This window comes from Mandrillus leucophaeus, unplaced genomic scaffold, assembly GCF_000951045.1.
Source record: "Mandrillus leucophaeus isolate KB7577 unplaced genomic scaffold, Mleu.le_1.0 Scaffold322, whole genome shotgun sequence".
Taxonomy (NCBI): Eukaryota; Metazoa; Chordata; class Mammalia; order Primates; family Cercopithecidae; genus Mandrillus; species Mandrillus leucophaeus.
Genome location: NW_012103388.1, coordinates 2,880,352 through 2,904,183, shown reverse-complemented (window position 1 = coordinate 2,904,183; position 23,832 = coordinate 2,880,352). Strand labels below are relative to the sequence as shown.

At 43.7% G+C, this 23,832-nt stretch overlaps 1 protein-coding gene across 3 annotated transcripts in view; it reads left to right on the top strand.

The window, feature by feature from the left end:
- TTC39C (tetratricopeptide repeat domain 39C) overlaps positions 1 to 23,832 on the top strand; it is a 142,866-nt gene that overhangs the window by 106,160 nt on the left and 12,874 nt on the right. For 2 of the 3 annotated variants that reach the window (XM_011988077.1, XM_011988078.1), the window contains exons 7-8: positions 15,878 to 15,971; positions 19,526 to 19,633. In XM_011988077.1, coding sequence (XP_011843467.1) covers positions 15,878 to 15,971; positions 19,526 to 19,633 — 202 coding nt within the window. Of the gene's footprint in view, positions 1 to 15,023; positions 15,096 to 15,877; positions 15,972 to 19,525; positions 19,634 to 23,832 lie in introns of those variants that run through there. The other variant, XM_011988079.1, reaches the window with a different exon arrangement.

The window sequence follows — 23,832 nt, the reverse complement described above, 5'->3', positions numbered from 1 at the left end:
GGATTACAGGCATAAGTCACTGCACCCAGCCTGTACTTTTTTTTTTTTGAGACGGAGTCTCGCTCTGTCGCCCAGGCTGGAGTGCAGTGGCGCGATCTCCACTCACTGCAAGCTCCGCCTCCCGGGTTCACACCATTCTCCTGCCTCAGCCTCCCGAGTAGCTGGGACTACAGGCGCCCACCACCGCGCCTGGCTAATTTTTGTATTTTTAGTAGAGACAGGGTTTCACCGTGTTAGCCAGGATGGTCTCGATCTCCTGACCTCATGATCTGCCCATCTCGGCCTCCCAAAGTGCTGCTTTCTTTTTTTAATCCAGTGTTTTTTCTAGTATATCCCACTGCTTTTATTTGCTAAGTTACAGAAATGTGTGTGTGTGTGTGTGTATATATATAGGTCTTAGTTTGGGCTACTATAAAAGAGTACCATAGATTGGGTGACTAAAAGAACACTTATTTCTCACAGTTCTGGAGGCTGGCAGGTATGAGATCACAGTGCCAGAAGATTGGGTGTCTAGTGAGGACCATGTCCTGGTTCATAGATGATGGCTTCTTACTGTGTCCTCAGATGGTGGAAAGGGGCTAGAGAGCTCTCAGGGGTCTCTTTTATGAGGTCACAAATTGCATTCATGAGGGCTTCACCCTCATGACCTGATTACCTCACAAAACTCCCACCTCCTAATACAGTTCCAGTGAGGGTTAGGATTTCATGTATCAATTTTGTGAGGCAGAAGCATTCAATCCATAACAATGTTATATATAATATATAACTTATATATGTAACTTAGCAATTAATATGTATACATATTTAAATGTGAATATAAATATTTCTGGGACTTGTTTTTACTAGGCTTTAGGAATAAACCTGATTTGTTTTTAATGATTTGACTAAAACCATCTCTTTCTTACATTTTGGAGAAACAAATCACTTACAGTAATTAAACTGCCATTAAACGTTGGAAGGAATTCTCATGTAACTTACTGTTGTGAAATTCCCTTTTGAAATCAGTTTTTAAATAACTTCCCTTATTTCTTTCTATAATGTTACTATATATTTACTTATATCCATTTTAGTTTTGTGTTATAGTTTTCTTTCCAAACATATAACTGAATACTAGTTTCAGATCTGTAAAAAGGTGGTATTATTTTATTAGACTAATTTGTGTTTTCTTAATTTTATGATTAAGCTTTTGGATTATCATATTGGTTTTGAGAGAGAGAGAGATTGATTTTTTTATCAACTCATTTTTAAATTTCCATTGTTTCTAGTTTCCCTTAACTTAGCTTGTTTTATAGTTTTTCTTAATAGTTTATCATAACACATTTGTTGTATTAGAATAGTTTGATATTGGTGTTGTGGGATTAGGGATTTGATCTTATTCCCTAAATGGAAATTTGGCCTAAATTTCTTTATCTGTTTTACTTGAGAGTGTTTAGGGAGGCTGAAGATTTTATTAAATGTTCATTGTGATGTGTCTTAATTATCTGATTATGATTATAATTCATCTTACGTCCTTTAGTAAACTTCACAGGAGGCCTACTCTGAGTCTGTGGCCTTTGTCCTCTGCCTGGCAGAAACCCGGGGTTTAGAGCTTACCCCTGAAGGCCACTGCTGGGATGAATCCTGGCCCCTCCACTCTTGCTGAGTGACCTCGGACAAGATTCTTCACCTCTTTAAGCCTTGCTTCCCTCCTCAGTGAGATGGGGACCCCAGTAGTACCTTGGCGCAGTTTAGCTGTTAGGGTTCAGTGAGGTGACCCCGGAGGCGTGTGCAGCACAAGGCTTGGAGTGAGTGCCGAGTCGTTGGCTGGAAGGACAGTAGCACTGCAGTGTGACTGTCCTTAGGGCTGCGGCCAGAGTGGAGGGGATTTATTGACATAAGGCTTCCCAGCTTCAGCTTTTAGTGTGTGGCATTGTGGAGAGAACATTGGACTAGAAGTCTGTGAATCTGGTTTCTAGTTTTGGCTCTGCCATAAACAGCAACAGTTATTTCCCAATGTTGCTTTCACGTCAGGCAGTCTGAAGGAGCTCAGAGACCTCAAGCCAGTGGGCCTTCTCTGGTGTTCTTTTTATTCACCTGGATGTTAGGTGGTTGGAATAAGTTAGGGTTTTCTGAAGCACTGGCCCCGGCTCACTGATTGATGGTCTGTTAGTACATGTCCCATGAAAAGAGGTTCTGTGTCGGGTTAATTGGAATATCCTGGGACTTCTCCCAGGCTTTAGTTTTACACTGTGATTCTCCAAGGGGAAGATGAGAGTATGCAGTTAATGCCATGTTTAACCAGTTTTTTTGACCAGGAAAATTCCTGTTTATACTGTAGCATGTGAGACTAAAAGCTTCAGTAGAACGTACTTTGGGAAGCAGTCGGCTAGGTAATTTGTGAGATCTCTTCCAGCTTTCAAATGTTGTGGTTCTGTGAATATATTTTAAAAGCCACTTAATTTTATACTTGAAAAGGATGCATTTTCTGGTTTGTGAATTATATCTCAATAAAGCTTCAAAACTCACTATGTATCTCAATAAAATCTTCAAAACTAACTCCCTGGGATTACTTCTGCTTTTTACAACTTGACTTTAATTCTTCATTTTAAAAAATTGGCTGAGCACTGTGGCTCATGCCTGTAATCCCAGCACTTTGGGAGGCCAAGGCAGGCATATCACCAGGTCAAGAGATCGAGACTATCCTGGCCAATATGGTGAAACCCCGTCTCTACTAAAAATCAGGAAGCTGAGGCAGGAGAATCCCTTGAACCCAGTAAGCGGAGGTTGCAGTGAGTTGAGATGGTGCCACTGCACTCCAGCCTGGCGACAGAGAGAGACTTTGTCTAAAAAAAAAAAAAAAAACCCCTTGGTCGCTTGCCCAGAGTGTCATTCAGGTCTAGGAAACATTCAGTGTCACTTTGCTGATTATAAATTTGGTTTGTTTCTTATACCAGTCTTGATGCATATTAGATCTTCTCAGCTTTCTAGGTTTATCTGTTTGTCTTGAAATGCCGTCTCCATTGGAGTTGTGTGGCTGTGTTTGTAGACTAGTGTCTTCTGTATTTCTATTATTTGTTTTTCTGAGTTAATTCTTTGCGTTATCTTCTTTGCTGTTATTTTTAATTCTTTGATAACATCTTTAACATAAGCACATTTCTTTTCAACTTACTGCTATATTTCACATACATTTTCCCCATCATTTTAAAAGGCATTTTGGTATAGTGGAGAGAGCACCAGGCTCATCTTAAAATGGGGTCTTCAACTTACTGGCCCAGCCCAGCTTTCTGAGCCTGTATCCTCATCTGCAAAAATGAAGGCAGTACTTCCCGTTAGGAGACGGTGTCAGCCTTCAGTAATGCAGCCTGGGAAGGGTAAAGCACTAAGCACAGGGTTCGTTTATCAAGTGCTCCTTTCCTATCTGGACAGAATCGTGTCTGAATTGTAAATCCCACTATGAAGTCCTTTCCATCACAAATGTCAAAATCCTGTCATAACTGTTGAGGGACCAAGGAAATTTTGTAACTGGTGCGTTTTTCATTTCCTCTACCATTAGTGGTGGATTCAGTTGCATAACTCATTTTTCAAGGGGACTGCTATTCATTCATGTGGAGATGCTGAAAACATAACTACTCTATCCATTGTTTGTACATAATCAAGTATTTATTGGCTATGATGTGAAAGGCCTTCTGGGGATGAAAATTCCCTGCCCACAAGAAACATGCAATTCAATTATGAAGAAAGCGTTGTGCATACACTAAAAAGCAAGAAAAAGAAAGCGCAAAGTGAATGGGTGGTTGCTGTGGGTGGAGACGACTGGAGAGGTGGGGCCTGTCTTTAGGTTGAGGAGGCCGTGGAGCGGGGAGGTCCACAGTGCTGGCTCTGGAGTCAGACTGAGCAGGTTCGCGTTTGGGCTCCACCTCAAAGGCTGTGTGGCCTTCAGTGAGGCCTGGAGATTGTACACCTGGCCAATGAGGAAGGTTTGCCCTCTTACCAGGCACAGGATTAAGAGCACCCCACATGTTGGCCCCTCTGATTAGGATGATGAGACCAGGATAAGCTTATTAAAGCAGCTGTGCTGAAAGGCTCTTTCCCTAGGCCAGTGTGGTGGCTCACGCCTGTAATCCCACCACTTTGGGAGGGCCAGGTGGGAGGCGTTCGAGACCAGCCTGGGCAACATGGCAAAACCCTGTCTCTACAAAAAATACAGAAGTTAACCAGGTGTTGTGTGCACATAGTGCCACCTACTCGGGGGGCTGAGGTGGGAGGATCCCTGGAGTCTAGGAGGCAGAGGTTGCAGTGAGCCGTGATCGCACCACTGCACTCCAACCTGGGCAACAGAGTGAGACCCTGTCTGGGAAAAAAAAAGAAAAAGAAAAAAAGGCTCTTTACTTAGCCTCTCCTTGCTCCACATCAGAATGTTAATTTCCAGCTGCCTCATTCTGTCTAAATAAGTCATATTCATTTGAGAATGTGGTGAAGTTCAAAAGTACGTCAAGGTACAGATAGACGTCTTGCGTTCCAGAAATATATACTATTTACATTTGCTCAATACCTGACTATTGACTATAATTATCAGGTGGGGATCTGTATCTTCTAAACAGTCATTCACAGTAGGCACTGGAGGTGTTCTTGTCAGAAATTATTTATACAAACCATGAAAGGACAAATGGAGACGTGCACAACATCCTTGTGGTACGAAAATCTGTGTGTAATTTACTTATCTGCCATTGGTCTGCATAGCCAGCAGTAACAAACAGCTCGCAGGTGGTCTGGTTCTTGGAAACTCACTGAACTCCCCTGCCTTGTCTCCTATAGGGCATATATTTCAAGGTCAGCATCAGCTTTTGTCTGCTGTATGTATCTCTTTCACATGTGATGTTCACATTCAGAGTCACTTTCTTATACTATATGGAGTTTTATGAATGAATTAGGAATTTCAGAGGCTAATTCTTTCTGCCCTTCCCACCTGCCCCTCCTCCTGCCCCAGTCTCAGCCGACGCTGTTTTTCTCCTGGATGGTCACATCATCCTGACTCCCTGCTTTTACTCTTCTTGCCCTGCAGTGTGTTCTAACATATCTGTCAAAGTAACTTCATTAGTAAAATTTAGGTTACATTACGTCATGTCTCTGTACAAAACCCTTAAATAACTTCCCTTCCCATTCAGTGCAAAATCCCAAATTCACTTTTTTTTTTTTTTTTTTTTTAGATGGAGTCTCGTTCTGTCACCCAGACCGGAGTGCAGTGGTGCCATCTCGGCTCATTGCAACCTCCACCTTCTGGGTTCAGGCGATTCTCCTGCCTCAGCCTCTCGAGTAGCTGGGATTACAGGCACTTGCCACCACACCCGGCTAATTTTTGTATTTTTAGTAGACACTGGGTTTCACCATGCTGGCCAGGCTGGTCTTGAACTCCTGACCTCAAATGAGCCACCCACCTTGGGCTCCCAAAGTGCTGGGATTATAGGTATGGGCCACTGCACCCAGCTCCACATCCCAGATTCTTATAATGGTCATCAGGGCCTGCATGAACTGACTGTCTGTTGCCTCTGCAGCCTCATCGCCCACCCACTATGGCCATCCCCACTCCATCCCTGCCCCACTGGCTTCCTTCCTTCCTTAAACGCACAGGGCACAGGGCTGCCTCGGGGCCTTTGTGCTTTCTGGGCCCTGCCTAGGACATTTTTACCTCTGATACCTGCTTTCACCAGTACCTCACTTCCTTGAGTTTGTTCAGAGTCACCTCTCAGGGAGACCACCCACCTCATCCCTACCCAGAGACTTCTCTCGGGACACTGCATAAAGGGGGTTCCTTATTTGTCTATTGTCTGCCCCTCCCCATTAGAATGAGAACGTAAGATCCACGAGGACAGAGACTTGGTTTGGGCCACTGCTGTATCTCAAATGCCTAGACCAGTGCCCAGTGCTTAGAGCAGGGTGTGTGTGTGTGTATGTGTGGTGTGTGTGACTGTGCATGTGTGTGTGATGAATGAATACAAAGTACAGTCTCTTGTTCTTTTCCTCTCAGTTGTGCTGTGATGATGGTTATGTTTCTATAGCTCCTGGACTCTTGTCAGAATGGGAGCAGCCATATTTATGGCATGTGGAAACAGCTCCCTAATTATGCAAATTTCGTGAATTCTATATCCCCAGTAGTAGTAAAAGCTCCATCTCCCCCATCAAGAACTTTCTAAACATAACTGTAAAATCAAAGCATATTAAGAAAAAGATGGATAAAATTGATCATAAATTGATCAAAAGATTGATAGAATTGACATAGAAATAAACTTCTGTATTGTAAAAATATTATAAAGTTCAAAAAAAGAAAAAAAAAGAAACCCTGGATGCTAACCTACTAAAGGTTAGCATTTTTAATGTAGAAAGAGTTCTTTCAAAATTAGGACATAATGGAAGGATAAATAAATAAAAGCACAGAAAAAGAAAAATGCCAAAACACCTAAGCTGGGTAGTCAGGAAATAAGATATTCACATGGCCAATAACATGTGAACCTCGCAAAAATCCAGGAAATGCCAATTAAAACAACATGGAGAAATGGTTGGCTAATACTGAAAACATTCAGTGTGAATAAAAGATATAGGGAAATTGACCCTTTACAAACTGTTGGTACATATGGAAAATTACTAAAATCTTTATGGCTGATAATCGGGTATTTATACAAATTTCTGTTATAATTTGCCAACCTAAGAGGGAAATAAATGTACTATATAGGCATGCATATATGAAATACATATGCGTGCACACACACACGCCTGCACGTGCACATACACACACACACACTTGTAGGCAGGCACCGCACTGGCCCACCTTCGTCATCTGTGAGAGCTCCTGGGGCGGCTTCTGAGTGGGATATGGGGAGCACTGTGACTTGCCTCACTGGACAGGTGCTCACCCTTGCCCTTACACCAGAGAAAGACACTTCCATGCCACCACATAGGTGATGGTGGACGGAGGTGAATGGATCCCCAAAGAAGGGACACCCCTGACAGTTGATGTCTTGGTTTCCTATGGCTGCCGTAACAAAGTATCACAAACTGGGGACTTAAACAACAAAAGTGTATTGTCCTGCAGCTCTGGGCTAAATGTCCAAAATTAGAGTAAGCAGAATTAGCTCCTCTGAGGGCTGTGAGGGAGAACCTGTTCCATTCGTCTCTCCTGGCTTCTGGGGCTTGCTGGCAAGCTTTGCCATGTCCTGGCCTGTAGAAGTGTCGCCCCGTCTCTGCCTCCACCTCTGCATGGTGTTCTCTCTTTGCGCTGGCCTCCGCGTCTACATTTTCCCCCTTTATGAGTGCGTGAGGACCCACCCTACTCCAGTGTGACCTCATCTAAACCTAACTCATCACATCTTCAACAACCCTGTTTCCAAATAAGGTCACATTCTGATGTAGGGCTTAGGACTTTAACATGAATTTGGAGGGACACAATTCAGTTCCTAATGGTTGACAACCAGTGCCAATTAGTGTCTCGCCACGGGCAACTGGACGTTTCTCTCCCTTTTTATGCAGATGCCGTCGGTGCCCTGGTCACCTCCAAGCACACCACCTACATATTCTTCCAGAGGTCTCAGAACAGAAATATTCTCACACCATATTAAAATGGGCTGGAATCACGCAGTTTACTGAATTGATGTAAATCGCTCAGTGAATAGCCTGGGGAAAGAGAAAGCATCAGTTAGTGCTCTCAGGAGAGGCTGCAGGCGGGGTGGGTGGGAGGACCGTGCAACCTGGGTGCTGGGGTGTGCACATGCAGTGTCCTCCCCTCCCTTCCTCTGCACATCCCTCTTCCTCACTGACATGTGGTTAGAAGGACCAGCGTTGTGTTTGAGAGAGGGGGCCTGCAGGTGGAGGGCATCCTGGGCTGTGGCACACAATTGATCAGAGACCCATGGGGATGAGTATACCTGGCCATAGTGCAGTAGACTGATGGACATCCATGGGTTGTTTTGTTTTGTTTTGTTTTGAGATGGAGTCTGGTTCTGTGGCCCAGTGCAGTGGCACTATCTCGGCTCACTGCAACCTCCACCTCCTGGGTTCAAGCAATTCTCCTGCTTCAGCCTCCTGAGGAGCTGTGATTACAGGTGCATGCCACCACGCCTGGCTAATTTTTGTGTTTTTAGTAGAGACAGGATTTCACCATGTTGGCCAGGCTGGTCTTGATCTCCTGACCTCAAGTGATCTGCCTGCCTCAGTGTCCCAAAGTGCTGGGATTTCAGGTGTGGGCCACCGCGCCTGAGCCAGCCATGAGTTTTATTGGTGTTTTACTGGGCAGAGGATACCTGGTGCCTGAATGAGTGTCACCAGTGGATGGTCAAATTAAGACCTCATGAATATTAAGTTCTCATGTATATTTAGTATGCTAGATATTTAGTATTGTTTGTATATTTAATCTCATGCATAGTTAGTTCCCAAATGCCTCATGAATATTAAATATCTCTTAGGCCTTTCATCCTTCTCTCACTAACACACACACATGTACACACACACACATCCACATGCACACTCTACTTGCTGAGTGCTTCTTTTATTCTAAATATATCTCATGAATTTTGCTATTCTAACTGATATGTTTTGGCTGTGTCTGCATCCAAATTTCATCTTGAATTGTAGTTCTCATAGTCCCCATGTGTCATGGGAGGGGCCAGGTGGAGGTAATTGAATCAGGGAGGCAGTTTCCCCCATCCTGTTCTCATGATAGTGAGTGAGTTCTCATGAGAGCTGACGGTTTTATAAGGAGCTTTTCCCCTCCTTTGCTCTGCACTTCTCTTGCCTGCCACCATGTAAGACGTGCCTTTGCTCCTCCTTCACCTTCTGCCATGATGCAAGGCCTCCCCAGCCATGTGGACCTGTGAGTCCATTAAACTTCTCTTTTTTCATAAATTATCCAGTCTCAGGTATTTCTTTATAAGCAGTATGAAAATAGACTAATACACTAACAAACTTTTGTTTTTGAGACAGGGTCTCCCTCTACCACCCAGGCGGGAGTGCAGTGGTGCAATCACGGCTCATTGCAGATTCGACCTCCCGGGCTCAAGCAATCCTCCCACCACAGCCTCCCAAGAAGGTGGGGCTACAGGCATGTGCCACCAAACCCACCTAATTTTTTGTGTTTTTGTAGAGATGGGGTTTCACCATGTTGCTTAGGCTCTAACAGGCTTTTTACTTACTAGTTGCTTAAAACGTCTTAAAATAGAATGTGCTTATGTTTTACAAACTGCAAACTTATTTATCTAACAGATTTGAACATTCTCAAAGGCAAATGCACATCAAAGCTATAGAATTAGGGAAGAAGGGACTATTGTGTTCTGTGATTTGTCCCTGCAACAGTCACCTCTTGTCTGATGTTTAACCCAACAGATGGAAGTGACACCAACGTTATCTTAACGCCAGCAGACAGGGCTCTGAACTGAAACCTTTGCGCGTGTGAGCTTTTTGTCATTTAACATTAAATATGATTTGGAGATGGCACAAAAGGAAACTGCTCACTTGGGAAGCAGAATCTTGTGTTACAGATTCGAGGAGGGCTGGAACTTGACATCCCTTTGGCAATATAGTCTGGGCCAAATCCCCAAAAGAACTAGAGCTTGTTTCCATTTCTACTCTTTTCGCCTCTCTAGACATGGAACCTTTTGCTGGGTAGCTGAGTTCAGCAAGTCCTCTCAGTTAGGTATTGCTGGTGAGCATTTTTCAATAGAACAACAGGGAACATTAGTAGGCCCCAGGCTTCATGTGTTGACTCTGAGAATCATTCAGATTTTTTTGTATCTTCATGTTTATATGTTGAGATCTTTATATAGGGCTTTAAAAGTACATTAGTATGGAAATATCAATAATAGCTTGAATTTTTTAATTGTGTGGAAAATGTCACCTGTAGTTGCTCCATCCTTTTATAGTACATGGTTTATTTCTCTTTGTCCCTTCTCTTGCCACAGAACATGCATGTGTTTGTTTGGATATTAGGCAAGAGTACATTCTTGTGTATTTATGATGGGATCTTAAACAGATCTTAATTATGCCTGTTGGATAAAATCTGGCATTTCTCCTAGTGAGTCTGAAACAATTGGTAGGAGACTTAATTGCCATTTACTGTGAATGTGTGTTCAGAATGTTGGAAAACAATATTGTGGATTATTTCCCACCACTATTAACAGGTGACACTTATTTTTAAAGACAAGGTACCTTTCCTAAGAGTATTATACTTAAATGAAATTTATTTCAACATCCCAGCTGGGTGCTGTGGCTCATGCCTGTAATCCCGGTGCTTTGAGAGGCCAACACAGGAGGACTGCCTGAGGCCAGGAGTTCGAGAACAGCCTGAGAAACATAGCAAGACCCCTGTCTCTACAAAAAAAAAAATACCACAAAAAGTTAAAAATTAGCCAGATTCGTGGTGTGCACACATAGTCCCAGCTACTCAGGAGGCTGAGGTGGGAGGATTGCTTGAGCCCAAAAGTTCAAGGCACTCCAGCCTGGGTGACAGAGCAAGACCCTGTTTCTAATAATAATAATAATAATTAAAGAAACTTAAAAATTAAAGAAAATTTCAGCACCCCCTGAGAATATAAACAAAGCAAATTATTTCCTAAGGTTCAAACTTGTGTTGATTATAAAGTCGGTGCTAGAATTGGGTAGTATTGTCTAAAGTCTAATATTCTTTGTTACACTGTGTGGCCATTAAGAAAAACATTTAAATTATGGCGATTTAAACATTTAATTATTCAGTTGAAACGCATGGCTTTAGAAAGTGAACTAGTTATTTATACAGTTCAGAGCACAGGAAATATGAAAATATTTGCATCTGGTTCTGCAAGTCTGGCATTATCCTGATAACCAAAGAGTAAAGCACTGAATGAAAAATGTTTGGTCATGCATTCCCAATATCGAAATTCTAAACAAGCTGGATGCAGTGGCTCATGCCCATAATCCCAGCACTTCGGGAGGCTGAAGCAGGTGGATCACCTGAGGTCGGGAGTTCAAGACCAGCCTGGCCAACATGGTGAAACCCTGTCTCTAGTAAAAATCCAAAAAATTAGCAGGATCTGGTGGTGCACACCTGTAATCCCAGCTAATCAGGAGGCTAAGGCACGGGAATCACTCGAACCCAGGAGGCAGAGATTGCAGTGAGCCAAGCCGAGATCAAGCCTCTGCACTCAAGCCTACGCAACAGAGTAAGACTCTGTCTAAAAAAAAAAAAATTTAAATAATAGCAAATTAAATCCAACATTGTAATTTTAAAATGCTGTACTATGACCTGGTAGGACTTATTCCAAAAAGGCAAGTGTGGTTCAGCCTCAGGTAATGTGTTCCTTTTATTTCTTGCATTAAGGAAATATAATTGATAAAACCATACAGTCCTATCAATGGTATTTAATAAAATGTACTGCTCGATCCAAATTAAAAAAAAAAAACTGTTAGTAAGGTATAAATGGGAAGGAAATTTCTTATTTAGTAAAAAATGGCATCTACTTGCAGCAAGCCCTATTTAATGGTGAAACCATATTTAATGGTGGCCTCATTAAAGACAGCAATGCAGTGTGCTGTTATAATTCAGTATTTTAACTGGTGTTTCTAGCCAATTAACAAACAAATTTGTTCTGGAAGAAGAGACAGTACTGTCACTTGCAAATTATTTTAATGCCTCCATGGAAAATCCAAGGCAATTGAATGTATATATATGAGAGAGAACTCCTAAGAGGATGATATTGTGTCATACACAAAATCAACTTGCCAAAATCCAGAGTTTTCCCACATACCAGCAACACTCACTTAGAGAATAAAATGGAGCAATGAATACCTTTTAGAGTTGCTAGAAGAACTAGAAAATATCTAGGAATATACCGGTAAGAGGACAGACTCGAATAACTGGAAAAATATGCTCCATCTTTAGTAACAGTGCCATGGCAGCAGATTATACTGATGTGAATTTGTCAATAAATATGCCATACTTAATTTGGCAAAGGTTTGTGCTTTGTGTTCTTCATGGCTTTTGCTGGAAGCAGATACAGCTAGCCAGTATTGTTTCTCATTTTACTAGTGAGGAAACTGAGGCTTGGAGTGGTTTTTGTGACACAGTGTGTCCAGGTATAATTAATGAGACAAAAGCCTAGATGGTACTAAGTCAGTCCTGGCCTAGTGGCTTTTTAAACCAGCCCATTTTAAAGCAAATGCTTTTGAGGTCAGAGTATCTGTATTTCTTTAAAATTGAACTGTGAATCAAGTATCCAGTTGAATATAATTCTTTCTCTGGTCCATGGTGGACTAGAGAAAGACTTATTTTTTTTTTGAGAAAAAGTCTCGCTCTGTCACCCAGGCTGGAGTGCAGTGGCGCAATCTTGGCTCACTGCAACCTCCACCTCCCAGGTTCAAGTGATTCTCCTGCCTCAGCCTCCTGAGTAGCTGGGACTACAGACATGTGGCACCACACCTGGCTAATTTTTTGTATTTTTAGTGGAGATGGGGTTTCACCATGTTAGCCAGGCTGGTGTCGATCTCCTGACCTCGTGAGCCACCACACCCAGCCTCTGTGAGAGTTTTTATGATGACAAATTAAGATATCCACCATGGGCTGGGCACGGGGGCTCACACCTGTCATCCCAGCACTTTGTGAGGCCAACGTGGGCGGGTCACAAGGTCAGGTGTTTGAGACCAGCCTGGCCAATGTGGTGAAACCCCATCTCTACTAAAAATATAAAAATTAGCCGGGTGCAGTGGCGCATGCCTGTAGTCCCAGCTACTCGGGAGGCTGAGGCAGGAGAATCGCTTGAACCTAGGAGGTGGAGGTTGCAGTGAGCCGAGATCACGCCGCTGACTGCAGCCTGGGCGACAGAGTGAGACTCTGTCTCAAAAAAATTAATAAAAATAAAAAAGAAATCTCACAGATCATTTTTTTCTTTTAAATTTTTTTACTGAGAATGGGCATGGTGGCTTATGCTTGTAATCCCAGGACTTTGGGAAGCTGAGGTGGGAGGATCACCTGAGCCCAGGAGTTTGGGACCAGCCTGAGCAATGTAGTGAGACCCGGGTCTACAAAATATAAATTAAAAAAAAAATTTAGCCAGACACAGCTGTGCATGCCCATAGTCCCAGCTACTTAGGAGGTTGAGATGGGAGTATTGCTTGAGCCTGGGAGATTGAGGCAGCAGTGAGCCATGAACGCACCACTGCGCTCCAGCCTGGGAGGCAGAGCTAGACCCTGTCTTTAAATTTCACACACACATATATATATATATATATATGAGAGAAATAAGGGAAAATCTATTTCAACTGTGCTAATGGCTGTTCGTCATAATTCCTCACTCAGTGATCAGGATAGAACTAGAATGAATTCTGTAGTTCTCTTTGCTCTTGGCATAATGCCATTGAGCTCCACAACCTGGCCTCAGTCAGTGCTTTCACGCCTTCTGGAGGCTGCGGGGAGAACCCTGCCTTGCCTCTTCCAGCCTCTGGTGGCTGCTGACCTTCCTTGACTTGTGGCAGCATCACTCCAGGCTCTGCCTGCACAGTTGACAGTGTCCCCTTCTCTCCTATGTGTGTCACTTTGAAGGATACATGTGATTGTATTTAGGGCCAACCTGGCTAATCCAGGATAGTCTCTCACATCTCAGGATCCTTGAGTTAACCACGTCTGCGTATACACTCCCCAACCACGTCTGTGTACACGCTCCCCAACCACGTCTGCGTACACGCTCCCCAACCACGTCTGCGTACACGCTCCCCAACCACGTCTGCGTACACGCTCCCCAACCACGTCTGCGTACACGCTCCCCGAAGAAAGCACACTTTAGAGGCAGTCGAGGCAGAATTTTGATTACTAGTCAGTTGTTGCCTTGTTGACCTTGACCAAGCTCCTTAACTTCTTTGAACTTTACTTTCTTCATCTGCAAATGGAATTAATACATGCCTACCTCAGAGAGTTTGAAAGGGTTAAGAGAAATAATTTGATTGAAATACTACCTGGATTTCTTTTTCCTTTACTGGGATTCAAAGCTTTGGACTCATCTTTTTATCTCCAGAGCCTGTCCCTGGCACATAGCGGTTGCCCAGTAAATGTTTCCTGATTAATTTGCTGTTCTCTGAAGGACAGCGTGCTATTGCACTGTCATGTACTGTGGGGGACAGCAGGGGACGGCTCGGTGGTGATGCCCCATCTAGAAACATTCTGTATGTGAGAACTATGTCATTAATTTAGCAAAGTGAGAGAGGTGTGCAAAGCTGAACGCCTAATGCTGTGGTTTCTGTATAAATATGCTAAATGGAGTGCATATCTGATTCAGGAAAAGAACTGTTGATCCCAAAAGGGAAGAATTAAACGTGGGGTGTGACATGAGCGTCGAGATACCTCCACACGCGCTCATGCACACATTCCTGCGTCATAAAGGATTGCTTTTTCTTGTTTTCAACCTTGATGTTTTGTATTTGGGCTGTGTGCTAACAGTCAGTGTCAATGCCTGCCTTCCGAGCTGTGGGCGATTCCCATTGCTATGAGGTTTCCTCCAAGTGGACGTTAAGTTACTGAGAACAGGAATCAGGGATGCGGTGGTACGTGTCTTCTGTGGCTACCTGGTCAGTATTCATAAACGGTGATAATGGATTGAATGCTACAGTTTCAACCTTCCTGACAACACAGGAGAGTGTTACTTTGGGGCATGAGCAGTTATTGATCCAGCTGGGCCTCGGTTAATGAGTCATGTGGCTTACAGTGTTCCTGAGTCACAGGCTGTCCTGAGGATCACCTGCTGACTCATCGGCGCCCTTGTTTCCCTGAGGCCTCCTGCAGTGACGTGCCGAGAAAAGGAGCCCAGGTCTGCGGGTGGGGGATCCGTCCTCTGAGAAGCCTGCAGCTTCTCCTCTAGGACCCTTCCGCCCCACCTGGCTGGCTGTGGACAGAAGGGGCAGTTGGGAGTGTTGAACAGGGAGGAAGCATAGAGAAGCAGCAGGAGGCACACCTGGAAGCCCAGGGGAGGGAAGTCCACCTCCCTGCAAGTGTAGGGCAGTGATGAGAGGTGCCCTGGCACCAGCAGAGCAAGAAAAAAATGCACGCACCGTTCAGAATAAGCTGTCAGGTCATCTGGGTGTTCAAGATTTATTTATTAATGATACATGACGTTTAGCATTTCTCAATGCCTATCTAAGATGAAACTAACCCTTCAAATCCTGGTGATGCTTTTGAGCTGCTCCTCTTGAGTACTTGTGGCATCGTGTTGGCAGACCCTGAACAAGATCTTTAGTGGAGTAAAAAACGAAATGTGTTTAACTGGGAATAAGTAGAGCCAACATTTGAGAGTTTGCTGGGTCCCAGGCAGTGTTACGTGAATGCAAATGTCGAAAATGTAATCTGGATCCTCAGAGAATTTCTGAAGTGTTGGGAGAGGAGATTTGATGAGCAGAAGCAACTGGAGAACAGCATTCTAGGGTATAGAAGCAAACTGTCAACTGTATGGTGAAGAGCTCACTGAGGACCGGGCTAATGAGAGTGGCTTCGTGCATTCACTCAGTAGTGATTGAGAGACTTCTGGGCCAGGGCTGGGTGCACACGGGGATGAAATAGAGTCCCTTCCCTTTCCACACCTATGTGGTAACAAGGAGCTAGATTAGCAAACAGTTAAAATCCAGCATATCCTACAAGTATGAGAGAATGCAGAAGGAGAAGGCCGTGCGAGCTGAGCCCTTACCACCTGAGAAAGGAGAGGTTCTCTGTGCTTAGGTTAATTTCACAGCTGTGTGGGGGCAAATCGGAGTATTTTCCTAGCAATCTTTAAACCGCTGTCTTCTATACTGCTTAACCTGTTTAAAATAACTATGAAGGAAAAAGATGCTTTTGAATTATGATGATTGTAATGTTATCGACAGATCTTAGCCGATAATTCTGTTTTCTTTTCCTCCTTAGTGTCAAATCAACAGTGCCTTGACGTCTTTCCACACTGCTTTGGAACTTGCGGTAGATCAGAGAGAAATTCAACATGTCTGTCTGTATGAAATTGGTAAATATGAAATGTCTGTCCAGCCTCTTTTTAGGAGGTAGTATTAATGCAGTGTTTTAGCTTTCATGCCATTTGATACGTGTCTGCAAAATGCTTGATGCCTTCTGTAGTAAGAAGGACTTCAATTATTCCCATAGCACATGCAATGATACTTCTCTCTCTGATTCTCATTACTTCTTTATAACACTTTTTCTTTACAGCATTTTGATTTTAGGATAATAGGTGATGTTAAATGAATTGATTAAATGACCAGAAATACCTTATTGGACTGTGCATTAGAATTCAAATCTCTTTGTTACTCCTTCCCACCAATGTTCACTTGAGAAGAAAAATAGGAGACAGGACATAGTTGGACTCAAGCCCCAATGTTTTTCATCAACTAGCTCTGAGACCTTGGACAAGTTGCCCAAACCTTCCTAGCCACGTAGTTGCCATTGGAGTTAAGGTGCCTCCCCTTGTAGCAGCTGTCAGGTTTGGATGACATGACGTGTGAAGCCTCATGCAGGGGACCTGGCACAGAAGGCGCTCCATACATGTTAGCTGCCACCTTCTGCTTCTCCCTGACTGGAGAGACAGTCACAGACAAACCTGGAAGGCTTTATCTGCCTAAGATTTTCCCCTTCTCCTCTAGAATTGTTGCTATGGGTCTTTGCTGACTGCACTGAAACTCTGATCCTATTACATTTGTAATTGCAAAATCTTTCTCTGTAACAGTTTCTCCATTGTGCTGGGAAGAGTAAACGCAACTTCGAAATTGAAACAAAAAAAATTGTAAATAAGGGACTCAGACTTTTCAGAGTTTCACTTAGCTAATACAACAAGGTCACATAATGTAGCACGTAAGGAAGGAATGTAGTCCCAGCTACTCGGGAGGCTGAGGCAGGAGAATGGCGCAAACCCATGAGGCGGAGCTTGCAGTGAGCTGAGATCCGGCCACTGCACTCCAGCCTGGGCGACAGAGCGAGACTCCGTCTCAAAAAAAAAAGAAAAAAAAAGAAAGGAATGACAGAGACAAAAAGAAAGGAGAAATGATGAGATAGTGACGAGACTCCAAAGGGAAATTGAGACTTAAAAAACTTTCTGCAGAGGGACAGAGAAGTGGAGACAGAATGCTCGGGGAAGCAGCTGACACCTGTCAGTTTGGGGGGGTCAGGCCCTGTGCTGCCTGCCACTTGCTTTGCCTGCTGTGGACACAATTGTCTTCTTGAATCCTTTTAAGGAAAACTGAAAACCAAAAGATTGTGAACTGCCCAATAAACAATATTATGTTTTAAATGCCTGTTGTGGTTTAAAAAGAGGAAATGAAGTATAATCCAGTGGAAAATGTGTTTTTGTGTCATCTACACTCTGCTGGGGCTCTGCTTAGTAGCCATAATATAGAATGAAATGTGTTTCAAAGAACTTGAATGAAAAACTCTAGCTTTGATGGCCTTTTATTGGTGCATCATTTCAAGGCCTATGACAGGATAGGATGTTAGAGCAGAAGGAATCTTAGAAATCATCCAACTCAGGCCTTAGGAAGGTTAACTCAGAAGGTGGTAGTAACTCGGGCTTCCGATTCACGCTCAGAAGCTTGAGTTAGTACTTTTTCCTGAGTTATTTCTGACTTATTCCTGAATTATTCCTGACTTATTCCTGAGTCAGTGCTTCCTTCCATCTCTATTTTGTATTTAATTCAAATCTTTCCCCGGTGTCTATGCTAGGATAAAAATAATCAGCCTAGACCGGGCACCGTAGCTCACGCCTGTAATCCCAGCTCTTTGGGAGGCTGAGGGGGGCAGATCGATTAAAGCCAGGAGTTTGAGACCAGCCAGGTCAGCATGGTAAAACCCCGTCTTTACCAAAAATATAAAAATTAACCAGGTGTGGTGGTGGGTGCCTGTAATCTCAGCTACTCAGGAGGCTGAGGCAGGAGAATTGCTTGAACCCAGGAGGCGGAGGTTGCAGTGACCTGAGATCACACCACTGCACTCCAGCCTGGGTGACAGAGCGAGACTCCGTTTCAAAAAAGAGCCCAAATTTTTACTCAATGTCAACATCACATCCCATAGAATTTGACAGTGAATTTTCTGAAGTGTATATCTCACCCACTCTTCCTCCCACAGTTTAAATGGCAAGTCTCAGTTTATACAATTACTTAGTGATGCACCTGATAACAGAATTTTTTTTATGGAGGCAGTATCATCTAAAGGAAAGTGTGTTGGATTTTGATCCACAGTTCTTCCTTCCGTCTTAGCTGTATGGCTTCAGCAGGTAACATACCTCTTGATACCTTAGTTATTTTTTTTTTTTAAAGACAGGGTCTCACTCTGTCATCCAGGCTGGAGTGCAGTGGTGCAGTCTCAGCTCACTGCAGCCCAGACCTCCCTGGCTCAGGTGATCCTCCCACCCCAGTCTCCCAAGTAGCTGGAATTACAGGCATGCACCACCACGCCTGGCTAATTTTTTATAGAGATGGGATTTCACCATGTTGCCCAGGCTGGTCTAGATCTCTTGGGCTCAAGCGATCCTCCCACCTCAGCCTCCCAAAGTGCTGGGATTACAGGCGTAGGATTAGTCCTTGCTAATACAAGGACACTATTAGCCACCTTTGCAAGGTTGTCATAAGGATTAGAGAGCATTACGTGAAGTGCCTACCACAGCATTGGCACACATTACGGGCTCAGGAGATGGGGGATACCGTGATGAAAAGTGGGAATAAAATCCTTTACATTTTAGTTGCTGCAGTTCCTTACTGGAATGCCTGCCTAACTGTTTTGATCCAGGAAGGTGGGCCTTTCGCTCCCAGTGTGCTGAGGGAAGGTAGGGAAATGCCTATTTTCTCATTGGCTTGTGCTCTAGATCTTATAAGGTTTTGAGAATGAGTAGGCTGAGCACGGTGGCTCACACCTGTAATCCCAGCACTTTGGGAGGCTGAGGCAGGCAGATACTTGAGGTCGGGAGTTCAAGACTAGCCGGGTCAACATGGCGAAACCTCACCTCTACTAAAAATACAAAAATTAGCCGGGCATGGTGACAGGTGCTTGTAATCCCAGCTACTTGGGAGGCTGAGGCAGGAGAATTGCTTGAACCCAGGGAGCAGTGAGCTGAGATCACACCATTGCACTTCAACCTGGGCGACAGAGCAAGACTCTGTCTCCAAAAAAAAAAAAAAAGAATGAGTAGTAGTCATTAAGTACATAATCGAATAGTGTTGCTTCCACTGTTTCTTATTGCACCTGTGTGTACTCTTGGAGCAGTACTGCTGTACTTGGGTTAACCTCACAACTGTTAGGATGTAAATTGGAGTGTCTTTCGAGAAATCTTTATGCCATGGTCTTCTGTGCTATTTTATTGGTTGTCTGACTCAAACCTAGGTGCCTTGTCTAATTCAAACTTTACATTGAAAGGATTTAAGGGGAGAAAATAATTTCTTAGGTTTTCAGGTTAAGGTTTTTTACACATTTCATAGAACATGCACAGGGAATGATCACAGTATCAGAGACTCGTGGCTTAAATATGGGTCATAAAGCTCAGTACTTTAGGGTCATGTGCTAAAAATATTTCTTCCATAGGTTGGTGCAGCATGATAGAGCTCAATTTCAAGGATGCATTTGATTCCTTTGAGAGGCTTAAAAACGAGTCCAGGTGGTCCCAATGCTATTATGCCTACTTGACTGCAGGTGAGTCGCCTATGGTCCCTCAGTGTGCTCTCTCTGTCGTGAATTAGCTCGCCTCACGTGGGCAGATGGGGGAATGATGGCAGGAGGAAGCAAGAGTTATGCCCTTCCACGGCTTTTCCCAGCATGTTAATGTTTTATGGAACCAAGTAAATAGTGCTAGAATACTGTGTTCACTGACCCAGGTGAGCACCCAGAAACTCAGTAGTGCCCCGGGTGCGCCTTCACCACACGCTTCCCCTTTGGGCCTGGTTTGGTCCTGTTTTCTGTCTTGAAAATGCATATTGTGAGGTCTTCCCGGTTATTGTACATTTTGCCCTAAATTGCCTCAACCTGTCTCTATCCCTTTACTTAATATGCTGTGTTTTTTATTGGGATTCTGAAGAATTTTTAAGAATTCAACAGGCTTTTTTTTCATTGTGTTAATTTTTAAATTATTATTCTGGGTCTTGCTCTTCTTCCCAGGTTGAATGAAGTGCAGTGGTCTGATCATAGCTCACTATAGCCTCAACTTCCCAGGCTCAAGTGATCCTCCTGCCTCAGCCTCCACAGTAGCTGGAACTACAGGCGTGCGCCACCATGCCCGGCCAATTAAAAAAAAAAAATTTGTAGCAACAAGGTCTTGCTATGTTGCCCAGGCCAATCTCTAACTCCTGGCCTGAAGCAATCCTCCTGCCTCAGCCTCCCAAAGCACTGGGATTACAGGCATGAGCCACAGAGCCTGACCTGTGTTAATATTTTTGTTTGGTTAGTGCCCTGGTTACAGAGTTGCATAGGTCGGAGTCATCTGCTCCAACCTTGTTTTACCTCCTAACCTTATTGTGTTTACAGTGTGATATTTCAGATGCAAGGTATTTACATTGCATATCGTTATTAACACCTGTATTCTGTTTTGAATAAGGGTTTTTTTGGCCCTTGTATGAGGAGATAGAGATGTGCTGCCACCTGGTGGCCAAAGTAGTTGTCTGCATCCTTCAATACCTAAAGGGCCGTGTGATTAAGAATTGTAGAGGTGTGGAATTGAAGAAAACCGAGAGGTTCTACATTTTCTGCCTTTAAGCAACTTCATGTAAGCCATTTCTGGTTTATGTAATGAACCGTCCTCATGCAGCCACATCAGTGGTTCTTTTACTTAAAATTCAAGACTAATCCAATCATTATTTTCAATACCTTCTTATTCTTAACATTCAGATTTAATGAACCATCTTCCACTTCCATTCTGCCCTCTTAACTGATATATTTAAAATAAGATAGAATTGATTAACATTGACCAATAAGTATATTCTGGATATCTTAAATTCCCTATAAAATTGCATCGGTCCATTAGCATCAGTGCAAAGCCCGCTTGTGTCCATATTCCTCATTGCAGTCCCTGTTGACAGGTGTGATCTCATGGCTCTGTCCCTGATGTTTGAATAAGCTTATTTTTCATATCCTGGATAATATGCTGTGCCTCACACTTAAAGGGTTGTTGTATAGAATTTGAAGACATCTCAGATGAAAGTAGCAGCTATTTGTTGAGTGACTGTGTTTAATATGTTGAAGAGTTGATGAACCCAGATTGAATAGCCCAGAAAACAGAGGCCTGCACACAACTCAGCAGCCGTTAGGTGTAATTAGGCTGCACAGTCGATGGTGGACAGCTATTTATTGTTTCCATCTCTGTTGAGTTTCAGATACATAAATGTACAGTGTGGCTGTATAGAGGAACATTTATTCCCCCCCAATATTTGGAAATCCCAGAACCATACCAGCCATAGGAGAGGATAAGCATGAAGGATTCTGATCTCTGTTTCTGCACTGGGATTTTGTAGAGAGGATAAGATGTGGGTGAATAGCTCCACTAGAAAGAGTACATGAGGCAAGGCCAAGGCGGGCAGATCACGAGGTCAAGAGATCAAGACCATCCTGGCCAACACGGTGAAACCCCGTCTCTACTAAAAATACAAAAATAAGCCAGGCGTGGTGGCAGGCACCTGTAGTCCCAGCTGCTTGGGGAGCTGAGGCAGGCGAATCGCTTGAACCTGGGAGGCAGAGGTTGCGGTGAGCTGAGATCGCTCTGCTGCACTCCAGCCTGGCAACAGAGTGAACTCTGTCTCAAAAAAAAAAAAAACAAAAAAACAAACAAAAAAAAACCATAAAAAGAGTACATGAGGCAGGGAAGGAGCACCGTTATACCGTCATGCAGGAGCTGCCATTTGGGCTGGCGGTGAGCTGGAGGGGATGGGCACTCGGGGGCTCTGAACACTGCCACCAGGGCTTAGCTCCCCAGCATATTAATGTTTTGTACGACTATGTCAATAGTTTTGTACTTTTAAAAATTGTGATAAAATATGTAGCATCATTTACCATTTGAACTTTTTTAGGTGTATGTGTCAGTAACTCCAGATAACCCTCAAATTGTTTTGCAAACATCACCAGCATCCATCTCCGGAACTTCTTCATCATCCCAAGCTCTACCCAGTAAACAGGAACTCCCTATTCACTTTTCCCCCAAGACCCTGGTTACCATGCTTCTACTTCCCGTCTCTATGAATTTAAGTATTCTGCCTACCTCGTGCATAAGTGAAATATATTTGTCGTTTTGTGTCTGGCTTATTTCATTTAGCATAATGTCTTCAGGGTTCATCCATGTTATAACATGTGTCAGGATCTCCTTCCTTTTTTCAGGCTGAATAATATTCCATTGTATGTATATGGCACATTGTTCATCTGTTCATTCATGGACGGACATTTGGGTTGTTTCCATCGTTTAGCTATTGTGTGGAGTACTTACCTGGAACATTGGTATACAGGTATCTGTTCCAGTCCTTGCTTTCAGTACCTTTGGGTAGATACCTAGAAGTAGATTTGCGTGATCATATACCTCTACTATTCCTGCAACTTTTCTGTAAGTTTGACATTATATCAAAATTATAAGTTACCAATAAATATTAGAATATCACATATAGGATTGTGTACACTTAGTCTTATTGGAAGAGTGAGTCATCCTAAGCTCTGTTTAGGCCTCATATTTTAGGATAAACCAGAGACTCCCATGCTTTTAAACATCTGCATCTCTTAAAGCAACTATTTGGCTGGGGGCGGTGGCTCACCCCTGTAATCTGAGCACTTTGGGAGACCGAGGCGGGTGGATCACCTGAGGTCGGGAGTTTGAGACCAGCCCGGCCTACAACCAACATGGAGAAATTCTGTCGCTACTAAAAATAAAAAATTAGCCAGGTGTGGTGGTGCATGCCTGTAATCCTAGCTACTCGGAAGGCTGAGGCTGAAGAATTGCCTGAACCCAGGAGGCAGAAGTTGCAGTGAGCCAAGATCGTGGCATTGCACTCCGGCCTGGGCAACAAGAGCAAAACTCCATCTAAAAAAAACACAACTATCTATGATTTTACTGCAAGAGAAATAGGCGGTGTTTGTTCTTCAGGGTCTGAGGTATGGATGTTATAGACCTTTGGGGTGGTTCAGATACTGTTGCTGTTTATGACTGGTTTTAATTATGTGACTCTATAAGAATGTTCTCAATGATCTGAGGAAGACCTCAAGCTAGGGACAGCAGAAATATATAATTTTTCATTGATTTACTGTGTGACCATAGGCATTGCTCAGCTTTTCCATCCTCTGATCTAAAAATAAGGGAGTTGGTTGTACAATACAGCCACTGAGCTTCATTCTGGTTTGGAAATGTTACAGCTGCAATTGATAAGGTCATTTTGGATTGGTGCACACTCCTCCATCTGGATCAGGGATGCCCCAGTGACTGGGAAAGGAGTTGTCCCTTCCTTTGAATATTCAGCCTCACCACTTTTAATCCCAGTTGGAACCTGCTGTCTTTCCCATTGTCTTCCTGTCCTCAGCTCTCTCCGAGCCTCAATTCTTGAACCCTTGGGCTCTGCCGATGGTAGCCTGTCCTGGTACGTGCATGCCTGGGATAGGTGACTGCTTGACCATGCCCAAATGCGAGTACGGGACCAGCCTACTTTTAGGGGTGCTCAAGTAAAGAAGGGGGAACTGGCCAGGCACAGTGGCTCACACCTGTAATCCCAGCACTTTGGGAGCCAAGGGAGGCGTATCACGAGGTTAAGAGGCCAATATGGTGAAACCCCATCTCTACTAAAAATACAAAAATTAGCCGGGCATGGTGGCAGCGCCTGTAGTCCAAGCTATTCGGGAGGCTGAGGCAGGTGAATGGCGTGAACCCAGGA